Below are 14,177 nucleotides of genomic sequence, written 5' to 3'. Positions count from 1 at the left end.
GTACAAAAGGTTATAACTGTGGGGGATGAGCTGATGGAAGTGATAAAAGATTAGTTGGAGGCGTGATAGACTTCCCTAAAGAGATTCGTTTTCAGGGATCGCCTAAAGGCAGTAGAGTAGAAGCCTAGGAGGATGAGACAAGGGTGCTAAGGAGAAGGAGGTCTTGAGAGGATCGGAGAGGACAGTTTGGGGTATATTTGAAGAAAAGATTGGCGATATAGCTCGTGGCAGAGTTGTGAATGGCTTTGTTTGTTGTAGTTAGTATTTTGAATTTAATTTGCTGGGAGATCAGAAGCCAGTGTAGGGATTGGTGGAGAGGGGTGACAGACACTGTGCAGTTGGTAAGGTGGATAAGTCTGGCAGCAGCATTCATGATAGACTGAAAGGGAAGGGCCTATGGAGAGCTAAGCCTACGAGAAGGGAGTTGCATTAGTCAGATCGAGAGATAACAAGTGAGTAGCTTGGTGGTTTCATTTGTTAAAAGGGGGCGAATTTTAGAGATGTTACGGAGGTGAAGTCTACAAACTTTTGACAACGATTGGATTTGGGTCTGAAAAGACAGGATAGAGTCTCGGATTCCACCTAGTACCCTGGTGTGAGGGGAGGGATTGATGGTTGCATTATTAATTTTGATGGAAAAGTCATGGAGGGGAGCCCAAGCGAGGAAAGGGGGGCTTTTCATCAGCTTGGTTTTAGATTTGTTAAAGGAAGTGATGCGACATCCATGCTTGTATGTCAGTTAGTAATGCGAGAGGAAACTGAAGGAGTGAGATGAAGAGTAGAGATATAGATTTGGGTGTCATCGGCATAGAGATGGTTTGTATGTACTTCATTTTATTGAAATGGACTTGTCTCATAGATATATGACATACACAGTATGAATCAACAATCTTAAGGCCTCATGCACACGGACACAAAAAACGCTGCTTTTATGTTCTTTCGTTTTTTCCCTCTGAATGAACTTGCATGTTAGCACATGCAGACATTTTAGTATGTTGTTCTGCATTCAGGGACAAAAATAAATAGCCCAGGCACTGTTCCTGGAGAATTGGTTTTATTGTTTTTCCATGCAAATGTACATAAATGCATGCTCATGCAAATACATTTATTCCATTGGCTAGAATGCATGAATATTCCAGCCAATAGAATGAGGTAAGGTGCAAACGCTTCTAAATACCATTCGCATGTAATACCATTGCACTTGCGCTTAAACGCAAGTGCAAAATTCACTCTTTTTCATACAAAAAGTAATGGCCACTCATTGCAAAAATGAAATGAGGGCTGTATAGTGAATGTAGGGTGCCATGGACCCCAGGATATGAACCCCTTTAGAAGGCTGTTATTTTACTTTTGCCACATACTGTTCATATACCTCAGTGTTAATTAAATCTTGCTTTTTTTTTTATAAATCTGTCTCTATTGAAATCTTGTTTTTTTTATGTTTTTGTTAAGCAACTATTCTCCTAGAGTGAACAATATATTTATTATAGACCTATATTTATTAGAAGTTTGTTTATGATTGTACTTGTCTAAAAAAGCTGAACCTTGTGATACTTGCCAGAGTATCCTTTGAGTTAGGTTCTGTCTTACTAATCAAGCTGAAAACTAATAAATGTCTATACTAGACATTTGCTAATTATTCTATTGGTAATTGTTACTTTTAATACTTGTTATGTCCTTTTGTATATAGTAATATATATATAATAATATAGTAAGGAAAGCTGTCAAAACTATATATGAACTGCATATGTTTTTTTTAGGTATGGTGATATGGTCCCAAAGACAATAGCTGGGAAGATTTTTGGCTCCATATGCTCTTTAAGTGGTGTTTTAGTCATTGCGTTACCAGTTCCTGTAATAGTGTCCAACTTCAGTCGGATATATCATCAGAATCAACGAGCAGATAAACGCAGAGCGCAAAAGGTAATGTGATAAAATGACCATAACAAGACATATATTGTGCAAATTGTACAATGCAAACCAAAACTTGATTGTCAGAAGTAAGTGAATAACGATACTGTATAATATAAGGTTAATTCTGGTTGTTGTATTTAAAATACCATTTAAATGCTTTACCAAATATTGAATTAGAGATAGAACTAATCTAAGTTTCTAAAAGTGTATTTCCACATTTCGGACAAATTGGGATAACACCTACTTTATATTTATTGGTATTCACTTGGTATAAAAAAAAACAATACTTGTTCTTTTCTGAAAACTGAAGTTTTCCTCTGCTGTGCAGAAAGGGCTTGGGAGTTAGAGTTCAAGGCTTGGGAGTTAGATTTCCCCGTAATTAAGACTGCCTGTACTGTGCTCATTTTCAGTTAAACTAGACTTGAACCCTGACTGTCCTAAAAAATGGGTTACATAGCTAGATGTAGGGATTCTCCATTGTATGTTAATGAGGGGAAATCCAGTGGCGTAGATTTACTAAGGGCAAATAGGTATAAAGTGGAGTTTCTCAAATATGACTGCAAAAGTGGAATTACACCTTAAGTTATTTTAAAACATAAGTGAATGTGGATAACAAAAATTAGTAAACTCATTTGGAGTATTGAGATGAAATACAAATTAACACTTAAAAAACACCAATGTATCACCAGTAAAGAATGTGAGGACAATTCTCTCCAAGAGGAACACAGATATAAGTAAAAAGCAAAAAGATTTTTAGTAGATGTGGAAGGGGTGGAATATCATGAATTAGATTTCCCTAGCAAGGACACAAACAACAATATGAACCTGACAGGGGTTCTAGGCTTTGGCCAAACATGTGCTGATGGTATTTTAAATAGGGCAAGAAACATTATATTAAGATAATGCTGATTTTTTGTAAAACCAAACTGTCCTCTTTATCATCTGGTTTCCTTGGTAGTTATTTACTGTGTATAAAAACTCTTTCTAATTACATTATCTTTCTACTGTCTATGGGTTTATATTTTATTACTATATTAATTAATAATATGCAATGCTTGCTTTAAGAATATAGACTTTCTTTTGAAATAGTATAACACTCTTGATCACAATCATACAGATCTTTAAAAATAAGCCTATCCTAAATACAAGTTGGGCAACACTGGTATTGATTTCATTTCAGTGCTGCTATCTGACTTTAGTTTTAGTCAATGAACATCTCACCACAATGGTAAAGCAGAGATACACTGTATTACAGGAATAAATTGAACAATTACTTTCTCACTTTTAACTAGGAGCTCCAGTACTGAGCTAATACATCAGCCATATGAGCGACTGGGGAGTAATTTATGAACAGATCAATTTGCCTTTCAGAAAAACCAGATGTCAAAGTGCTAGCAGTTCATTCTCAGTTTTAAGTGAAAGGCATATAAGAAATAGAGAAGAAATTGAACTCCATGGAAAAAAAAGAAATTGCCTGACATTTCAAGAGAATATACTTCTAATTAATTTTGCTATATCAATTTATTTCACTATGGGAATGAAGTCTGAGGACTGATACACCACATATCTTCAGATGCAGTCTTTAATTAATGTAGATGTCTCTATTACCTGTAATACTTAATTATCAGTGTGTTGTTGCTGAGTGTGGCATATGAAATATATTTTGTAATTGGTGAGGGCAAATAGTTCAGTTTTTTATGAAGCGACAAGTCCCCAATAGAAAATTGGTAAAATGAGATAGGAGCAAAACTGATAGCTAATATAAAAAAAGTAATTGTATAAAGTTGTTTTATGGCCCGATTGTTCCTGGGTATGAGTTGATGGCATGTAGAGTAACTACATTTTTTCATATGACTCAAATTAATTTCAAAGCAGCTCAAATTTTAGTGTTACAAGTTTCCAAATCTAATCCCTATTATGTAAAGATTACAGAGAACACTGAGCCAGTCACATTAGTCTGTCCACCAGGTGGTGCTGTTCTGCAAGGTGTTGCTGGCTCACCCTGATTGGTCTCAGCTGGGAGAAAAAAAAAATTGGGCTTTCCTACAGCCCCTTCCCCAGCCATGATGTAGCAGCCTGTGGAGGATGAAAGTGGGGACTTTCCAGAGGGACTGAGGCCTACACCACATGCTCAAGCTGCCATGGATTCTGGACTTGTCCCTATTTAAGGGGAGTCCTTACCTGCTTTCCAAGACAGAGTGGTGAATAGACTATGCCGTATAACTTAGGAGGAACAGAAGCCTGCTGTCCTGAAAGCAGATTTCAGGAAAAAATTATCTCTGCATGGCAAGACTACAAGCTGAAATCTCTGGAGAATGCATTGAAGAAGCAAGAGAATTTGGTCACCTCTCTGGAGAAGAGCAGCAGTGTGTTTAAAGAACAAAATCAGGAGGAGAAAAGGAAAGTGTCTGTGCAAGTACCAGCCAGAGAGTGAATGCCAGAGCAACAGCGACAGTATGGATGAGGGGTAAGGAAGCAGTTTCATATGGTGGCCCCATTACTACCCCTGTCTCAGGATCGGTCGCACCTGCCCACCCCCCCAGCATCTCAGGAGGAGGTTGAGAAAAATGGCGGATTGCTGCAGACCATTGCGGAAATGGAATCTCCCTTGAGTGGCAGGAAGTTTAGATTTTCCACTGAATGGTCATATGAAGATGAGAAGGAGAATGTCGTCCCTCAGCCTGTAAGGAAGAATAGTCAAGAAAATGTTTTCATTTGTAAAGTCTGATTAAGATGGCGGCAGTGCTACAGTTTCTGCTGATGGAAGACATACTGGAACTGTTTCAGTGAAAGAAAATGCTGGTGAGGGAGTTCCTATGGAGACTCTATCTCAGTATGTGGAGGAGATTCCTATGGTTGCTGCTACAGAGAAAGAGGCTGCGTCTGTTGACAGATCCTTGCAATCAGTAAGGAATGCAGGAGATGGCGGGGATCTAGACAAAGACGTTTCTGTTGGCTGTGAGAACAAGGAGCAGGAGTCCCACATTGACACTAAAACTGCAAAGCAGGAGTGCGACATGGACACTAAGACTATGGAACAGGAGCGCCGCATAGACACTAAAACTGCAGAGCAGGAGTGCCACATGAACACTAAGACTGCTGGTGTTTTTTCTAAACAGAAGATTTTACCTGATACCAGGACTGCTGGTAATTGTGGTACTTATGGGAGTATGGTGAGTGGGACTGTTGTGCTAGAGGGGAGGAGGGAGGATCAGGTATTGGGTACAGGGTACTGGGTGGCTAATGCAAACCTGATTTCAGAGGTTCATATGCAGTAAATGGGCCTGAATGCAGAAATTATGTGTCTCCATCAGCTATCCAGGGTAAAAGCTATGATAGGGCTGTGTCGGAACAAAGTCATGCTGCTGCTGGAATGGAGACATTTGTGGGACTTTCAATTAACGCACCTTCTACCATTGAATGTTAAAATGTGGTACAGCTCAGGCGGGAAGGAGGAGGTATTCCACCTATCAGGAGGGTGGTTGTGGGTAGTATCATATCCATGGGATTTAGCGCAGAGATACATTTATGCTCTAATCAGTCCTCTGAATACGATTTATCATTTGTACATTCAGTGTCACTGGATCTGTTTTGGGAACAGTATGTGTAGGTGCCGGCTGGACTGGAAGGGGCTTGTCTCCAAGGTTATCTCATGATAGCCCTTGATAAAAAATGTAACTATCCTGACTAGGAATGAGTCTATACCCCGAGGATTTATGGGTCTGGTTAAGTAAAAGAAAGGAAACAATTGAGAGAAACAATCGTTCTCCCAAAATGAGGGATTTTTAGAGTGAGAAATGTCAATCCTGTATAAAGGTAGGCACACTGGACACAAATTTTTCAAAAAAGTATAACAAAATTTAACAATAAACATTTAAAAACAGTAATTCAAGTATTAGTATGGACCACAATAGTTACAAAAGCAGAATAAGTAATATGTGACTGGCCAACAAGTTTCGCACAGAAGTGCTTGGTCAGGGCCTTGCAACTTTTCTTTTGAATTGTGTAGTCTGTGTAGGACATAAACATACATCATTAATACACATTCTGTAATATAATACATCAAGTTACATAATTATAACAAATAAATAAAGTAACAGAAAAAATTACTGTGTGCTCACCAACTCTGCTGGTAACTGAATTATATGTACCGAGAACGCAGACCAAAAGTCCCAGTATCTGGAAGGAGCAGTCGGCCACGGCAATGACCAGTGGTAGTCAGACCCACTAGGTCAAAAATGTGCGGATGTTAGAACGTTCGGAGACCCCATCAACAGAACACAAATCTGTAAGTTATTAAAGGATATAATAAATAGTAAGAAAAAATACATCATAACCATTAGTACACCAGTAATGAAGAACAGCTAAGCCACCCTAATACGAATACAGCATGTGGATCGCCACAGGCCTAGCAAATTATGCTTAAGCCAGACTGAGCTGGTATAGTGGATTCCCACAATTGTAACACCCACATATCAATATATAGTTATAGCTATAGGTAAATTCCAAAAAGGGAAAGGGTTAAAGGGTTCAGGTAAAAGTAAATCTAACTAGACCAAGGTAAATTAGTTATAAATTAATAAATGGATCCCTGACATATTGGGCCAAAAAAACAAACAACCAACCCTCTCTCTCTCCCCTCTCCCTCCAGGAAGAGGGTAAATAAAGTTTGCATCTCCTCAAAATAATATAACCTAGTAATATAATACTAAGGTTACCTGAAGCCAGACCCAAGGATATACACTTAGTTATAAGGACCAGTATGCTGAAAGCTTTAAATACCTGTAGGTAATAATAGTAATGTTCATATCCCACGGAAATAGGGGGTGTCCAATGCAGCGCAAGAAGAGTGTTCACAGATGGCTTTGTAAGGGTCTGATTCCTTCCACTCCCAGGACAGCGTCTGACATGGGTTCTGTCAGCGCCGCCATATGAGGGAACATTCTCACCGGAAGTGAAAGGTCAATTGACCCCTGACATCACTTCCGGTTTGTGCGTCCCTAGCACAGAATGCAGGGCGCACGCATATGCGCGAAACGGACAACGCGCCATGCGCGAAGCGCATCGCACGCGCACACAATGTCTCCATGAAATAGAGACAGGAAGTGAGGGCAGAACAAAAGGAAGGTTGCCCTCTCCATAGGGACACGCAAACATCCGCACTAACTAAAAGCCATAATCTTTCTGCACATCACAGCACAAGGACATAATGGACGGCGCACGGCACACTCAGTAATGCAGAGAAATTACAATTTAATATAATAAAACACCATAGTAAAACAAGAAGATACTAAATAGACATATAGTAATAACAACACAGTATTTGTCGTTATTTGGGTTCTTGGTATACAAGTTTAAGAAACTAGAGCAAAAAAGTTCACCCAGCTTTGGCTCAGGCCGATCAGCTGGGAGCGTGGTGACGTCAGCTGCTGATGCTCCACCCGACGCTGCGTTTCTCCCTATTGGGCATCAACAGGGAACGGAGGCATAGCATTTGCCCTCTTCTGCCTTAATTGGTAGAGATAGGATTACTGTCTTCTACCATGGCCAACCTAAGATGTGTCATAAATATGGAATCAAGGGACATTTCTCCTCTTCCTGTATAAAGCAGAAGTGCTCTTTGTGTCATGAATTGGGGCACCTGGTGAGAGACTTTAAGATCATTAGGTTTAATTTATGTGATGAGATTGGTCACCCTTAAAGCCAGTCCCCCGAGGCTATGCACAATAAGCAAGAGTTAGTGGAGGAATTCCTCTGTCTGGATAGGGAACAGTCTGGGTTGGCTGAGTTTGTACCAGGATATCCTAGTGTCTCTGTCCTTTCAGAATCTGTGTCTGTGAGGTCATCTGAGGCATCAGTATCCCCCCAAGCTGTGGTTCCCCAGTCAATATCAGTAAAGTGTGGTTGTCAAGTCTGTGTCTGCACCTGCTGTTTCTCGTAGAGTAGTAAAGGGTGCAGAACCAGAGCATATGATTGCGCCGACCACTGTTCCTCAGTGTGGCAGAGGTGCAGCTGGAGGTCAGCAGATTCTGAAGGGTGGAGTGGGTGATGAATTAGTTGATGGTGGGGGGAGGTTTGGGTGAATGAGATTGGGTGAATGATGTGAAAGATAGGGTGAATGATGTGGAGAGAGGGGCAAATGAAAGGTTTTGGCTGAAGATGTCCTGGGGGGTGGGGGGAGGGGGTTCTTCCATCAAGATTGTCAAGTGATGATATGGAATGGTTGGAGATTAAAAGGAAAACGGAGCTCCTGACCCAATGAGGGTCGAGGTGTCAAATTCATTTGAGGTGTTTTCTGAGATGGAGGGTAAGGGTTCTTCGGGTGATGAGTGATTTCTATGGAAGAGGAATCACAAGGAATATTGAAGCGTGCAGGGTCTCCTCAATTATCCTGATGGCAGTTCCCACTCCTTTGAAGGTGGTGACCATTAATGTTGCCAGCAAAAAACAGTAAGTGCTCATAACATGGACTTATTTTTATTTAGCATGTTTGATGCTGATATTTTCTTGTTGCAAGTGACCAGGCTGTCTAGTTTGGCGTAGTGGAGGATTGGCCCCTCTTTCTGGTCTCTTGTAGGCATTGTGTGGAGTGCCTTTGGGCATTCCTGGTGAGCCTCCTCTGAGGGTCATGGTCTGATGACGATGACGTGCTGGTTTTCATCTCTGGGGCAGAGGAGGGGGTCTCAGTGATGAGACAGTATGCTGAGGCATCTGGCTCAAAGATCAATCAGGATAATAGTAAGGGTTTTCTGGATGGGAGAGAAGGACGAAGACTTTCAGCTACTGCAGATGACTTCTAAGACCCCCGGCAGAAAATTTTAGTTTTAGGCATGAATTTTGGTCCCAGCAGTTATGGTCTTACAAATTGGGTAAGCAGACTACAAGATGCCGATGCCAAGGTTGCCAGCTGGAAGGACTGGAAACTCTCTTACAGAGAAAGGATTGCCCTGATTAAAACGTACCTGATCCCAGTATTTCTGTATGTTAGCTGTGTCTGTGTTTCGCTAGTCTTTCTCTATGCGACAATATATAGCTGTTTTTTCCAGCTCTTTTGGGGGAACAGACTGAGCCCTGTTAAGAGGTCTGTAACCTACCTTCCCAGGTGGATGGGTGGCCTAGGCATGTTCAACCTGGTAGTTTTCTTTTCTCTGATGTTTTTGAAACATAATTTTGATAATATTCTGGCAGTGGAACCACCTGGGTGGGTTGGTATTTTTCAGTTCTGGTTTAGGGTTTTTCTGCAGAGCTGGGAGAATGGTGGGCCAGAGAAAATCCTAAGGGTTCGATATGGTGAGCGCCCTGCTTATGTTGCCCTGTGCCTGAAAATGCTTTGGCAGCAGAGAGTAACGTCAGAGGAAATTAAGTCTCTTCCCAGGAAGGCCCTAGAGAGGAGGGTTGTTGAATCTGCCTTTAGCGAGCCACTAGCCTTGAGGGATTGCATGGGCCCTGTTATGAGGGAGGGTCTGCATTTGCTGAATCTAGAGAGAATCCCTTTAATGTTTTGGGATTTGGCCTGGTGCTTGTTTCAAAGCAGACTGTGTGAAAGGCAACCTGAAGCATTTCTCTTTGGAGAACTGTGGTTGTGGTGTGGTGGAGGAGATGATGGCCCATTTCTTAATTCAGTGACTCTTCAATAAAGAAGTCTATAAGCGAGTTGGCGGACTCTGAGTATCCCTTTCCTTTCTGGCTTCAGTTGTGCAGAGTGATCATACAGGGCCTTTCAAACTCACTAAGATCTTGATTTCGAGACACTTTTTCTTGTTCGCTTAGCAGTCTGTTACTCCACATGGAATGCACGATATCAGGTTTCCAAAAAGTCCTTCCTGTCGACGTTGTGGTGCACAACATTTTGAGTGAGGTTGGGTAGATTTGGGGTCTTGAGAAGGACAGGTGGCGGTGGGAGGCCTGAACAAAAGTGTGGAAGAATGTTGGGTCCCTGTAGCTGCTGTCTGTTAGTCTTTTGGTGTGCAACTTTTCTTTCTATCCTTTCATGTCCTTCATGTATATAATCGTGTTTCTCAATTTTGTGTATATATCCAAATACATTGTTAATAACAAGCTGTATGTTTGCAATATTTTAAATAAACAAATTGTATTTGTTTCATATGTCTTAAATAAATTTCAAAGCAGTGTGGATTTTAGTGTTACAAGTTTCAAGATCTGTCTAATGTCTATTATGTAAAGAATATATATATATATGTATACACATACATACATACATAAGACCTGACCCCATAACTATGTTTTCCAATTAACAGGTGTGTACAATTGTAGACTTAAATGTGAGAGATTTACCAAGTAGAGCAGTGAAATGTTTTAGTGACCCTGTTACAATTTTTTCCTATATATTAATTAATTATCCTGTCGGAGAATAGGAACTCGAGCATGCACCTCTTGTTGAATCTCACAGTCCATTTTCTATGAGTTTCCTGGATTCAGAAATGGTCCTGTAGGGGAACTACTCCCTCTGACTCTAATAAGAATAACAGAAGAGGTGTATGACCTTGCCAGGAGATAGGGGATTTCCTGTCCCCACCAAGGTCAAATAAGTCGAAATTGACTAATTAGGTTTCACTTTTTTTTCACTATCTTTTTACTAATTAGAACCCCATCAAAAAGGGGGTTTAGCCAAAGGGTTGAAAAAACGTTTTTATAAAGCTGTATATGAATCTTTTGGTTGCAGAAGTACCAATCTTGGAAAGTCCTCTTGAAGTATCTGCCCAATGCTGAAGGTCAAAAGCCATACAGATATCATCATAGCAGGGAATCACAACCTTGCAGTCAGATCTTACAGTATTTTGCCTAAATGCTGGTGTGCCAGGCTGGTATCTTTGGGTAAACTGTTTTTTCATGCTGTTGATTTACGCCCTGCACAAAATAATTGTAAGAGTGAAATACTGCTGGAGTAGAAATACACTTGTCTCCAGTTTTCTTATTAATATTTTAAGGAAATAATATTAATGGCACTGCGTTTGTATATGTATATGTGTGTATGTATATATACCGTATATATAAAATATTAATGAGTACATATTAATGGTAGCCATATGTTTTTTACTTCACAGAAATCAAGACTTGCAAGGATTCGGGTGGCAAAGAGTGGAAGTGCTAATGCTTATTTACAAAGCAAACGTAATGGTATATTAAATGAGGTAAGGTTCAGCTTTATCTTATTTTCTACTATTTACACCATGTGAATGTGCACAAAAGGCTTTCTGAAACATCAACATCAAATGTTCTCTGCCTGAAGCATACTGCAGTCTAAATCCTGAATACAATGGAATAATTGAATGCAGAAGTAACTACAAGAGTAGTAAACATCTATAATTGATTACTGAAGGCAGTATTTTAGCTTAGAATTGTCATATATAGTGTGTGTCATGAGTAAATTGCATTTCTGATAATTGAGACCATTACATCTAGCAGTTTTAAGAAATAAGCAAACCTGTACCTACATATAAGTGGGATTTGCTTGTTGACCTCAGCTTTGAAATGATAATAGGAAATTAAAACCTTTAGAATGAATTAGAGTGGAGACTGGGAGCCATGCCTTCTCGTCCAGTGTCTGACCTCACAAATGCGCTGCAAATGGTGGGACAACTTTATATTAAACCCTACAGATTAAGACGTGGATGCCATTAAAGTCCTTGTGTGTGTAAAGGCAGGTGTCCCAATACTTTTGGCAATATAGTATATATAGACTATATGGGAGGTCAATGCACTAGATCATAGCAAATGTCAGACCAGATGATACTATACTGGGCTATGGTCCAAGTTGGGTATCAACACTATTAGTATAGTAATTTAATAGAAGTGGTCAAGAAATTACCATATCAACTGTAATGCCGCGTACACATGATCAGGTTTTTGCCCGACCAAAAGCTCATCGGAATTCCGATGAATTCCATCGGAGTAAAATAGAACATGTTCCAGTGAAATTTCTCCGATGGGGCACACACACGGCCGTAATTTCCTATGGAAAAAGTCAGTTGGACTTTTTCCATCTGAAATTTCGATCGTGTGTACACGGCATAAGTCATAATCAATAGCTGATAGATCGGTATTGCTTTGCTCTATATTTATGATTAATATTATCAAATGCCCAACTATTGATTTAGCCACCATTATTCCAAATGTGCTGATTGGTGACCTTTGCTATATAAATCTTCTCTTCATCAATTATTTTTCCCTTGTTTTCCACCCTAGGCTATCTGATTTGCACAGATTTACATATGAAAGTAATATAATTGTCCCAGTAATTTGGCTAGTATATTAAAATGTCCATTCTGATAGTAAAAACGAATCTCACCTCATAGTTATTAAAGTTCTGCGTGTCCAAGTGATGTAGCTACTGAGGTAATAAGATCCCATTAATGGCTATTAGGGATTCATGGATGATCATGGATGATCATGAATTTCAAGGAAGATTATACAGTTTTAGGGCATTTAATACAGGGTAAGGCAATGACATGGGATGCCCACAGCACCATGGAGTGTCTAGAGAAAAATAAAAAAATGGCTTATTTTCAGACGCTGTGGGGTTGGTTTACTATAGGCAAATAGTCTGTTCATTTTGCAGGGAAAGTTGCACTTTGCAAGAGAATTTGCCCAATAACTTAGTAAATTGGGCGAAGCTGTGCCAATTTCAATCGTCGGATCCTGCAATCAAAGATGCTGTTGTGTTTATTTTACTTGCACCCAATTAAGTATTCTTTGCAAACTGAAACTTAACCACAGCTTTGGGGCTGAACAACCGTATTGCCTTAGTGAATCAAATACGCTGTCGCTATCTCTAGTTTTAAACAACATACCTTGTGTTATGTTTGTGGAGGTACCATAAAATTCCACAGTGCCTCAAACCTCCATAATCTTGTATATACTCTGTCTCTAAAATAAACACTGGTGCAGCAGTCAGTGCTATGACACATTACAGGTATACCCCACTTTTAAGTACATAATGCGGTTTATTTACTAACGCTGGAAAGTGCAAAATCAGGCTCCCTTCTGCATAGAAACCAATCAGCTTCTAACACTAGCTTATTCGATTAATCTTGGTATTAAAACCTGGAAGCTCATTGGTCTCTGTGCAGAAGTGAGCCTGATTTAACCAGCTTTAGTAAATAAACCCCATTGCGTACGTAAAATTGGGGTTAGCCTATATTTGGTGTGGTTACATTCTTGGTTTTACCTATTTTACCTATTGTGATCTGTAAGCAGGCCTTTTTTATTTTATATATATATATATATATATATATATATATTGTAAGGGGTTAGCTCGGTAGCGGGGTGTGTGACCTCCTGAGTGGGTTCACTACACACTGAATTATACAGAGAGGCAGCCGTGCGTGGGTGGTTGAAAAACAAGGGTTAGGCCCCATACACACGATAGAATCCATCCGCTGAAAAATCCCAGCGAATGGGTTTCAGCGGATAGATCCTATGGTGTGTACACTCCAGCGGATCTGTTTCCGCGGATATTTATCCCCTGGGATGGATTTCCAGCGAATAAATATTTGATGACATGCTATCAAATCTATCCGCTGGAATCCATCCCAACGGATGGATCCGCTGGTCTGTACAGACTCACCGGATCCATCCGTCCGAAGGGATCCCCCGCATGCGTCGTAATGATTCGACGCATGCGTGGAATTCCTTATATGACAGCGTCGCGCACGTCGCCGCGTCATAATCGCGGCGACGGCGCGACACGTCATCGCCAGAGGATTTCGGCGCGGATTTCGATTCGATGGTGAGTACACTCCATCGCATGGAAATCCGCGCAAATCCTCGAGAGGATTTATCCGTGGAAACGGTCCGCTGGACCGTATCCACGGATAAATCCTCTCGTGTGTATGGGGCCTTATGGTTTATTCCTCCATATTGCTGGAAACAAGTGCAGGCATCAAAACAGCATAAACAAAATAAAACAAAAAATAAACCCTGGCCACTTGGGCCGTCTACCTTCACAACACAGGAACCTACCTATGGAGTCTGGCACAGCCTACTGCTGGCCAGACACTGCTGGTCTTCAGCAGAAAACAATAGTCTTTTTGATTTTCTTATCACACAGCAAAGATATCAACTACCACTTCACCTTCAGAAGTCTTCCTCAGCTCACTGCTCTCCTTAACTCAACAAGCCTCAGGATGCAGCATTGAGTAGTAATCCTCTGGACAACTTATAGAGGCCTTAATTTCCTCATTCTGAACAGCTGAAGCTATCCAACGTCCTTAAACCTTTCTGGCTACTTCTGCAGCCGACAC

General features: G+C 40.5%; 1 protein-coding gene across 2 annotated transcripts in view; it reads left to right on the top strand.

The window, feature by feature from the left end:
- The first annotated feature begins 1,741 nt into the window (after positions 1 to 1,741).
- LOC120931856 (potassium voltage-gated channel subfamily D member 2-like) overlaps positions 1,742 to 14,177 on the top strand; it is an 80,974-nt gene continuing 68,538 nt past the window's right edge. Inside the window, exons 1-2 of one of the 2 annotated variants that reach the window (XM_040343748.1) lie at positions 1,742 to 1,923; positions 10,980 to 11,066. In XM_040343748.1, coding sequence (XP_040199682.1) covers positions 1,771 to 1,923; positions 10,980 to 11,066 — 240 coding nt within the window. In that variant the 5' untranslated portion in view covers positions 1,742 to 1,770. The remainder of the gene's footprint in view (positions 1,924 to 10,979; positions 11,067 to 14,177) is intronic. The other variant, XM_040343749.1, reaches the window with a different exon arrangement.

The sequence above is a fragment of the Rana temporaria genome, chromosome 3 (genome assembly GCF_905171775.1).
Source record: "Rana temporaria chromosome 3, aRanTem1.1, whole genome shotgun sequence".
Taxonomy (NCBI): Eukaryota; Metazoa; Chordata; class Amphibia; order Anura; family Ranidae; genus Rana; species Rana temporaria.
This window is presented reverse-complemented; position numbering and strand designations above follow the sequence as displayed.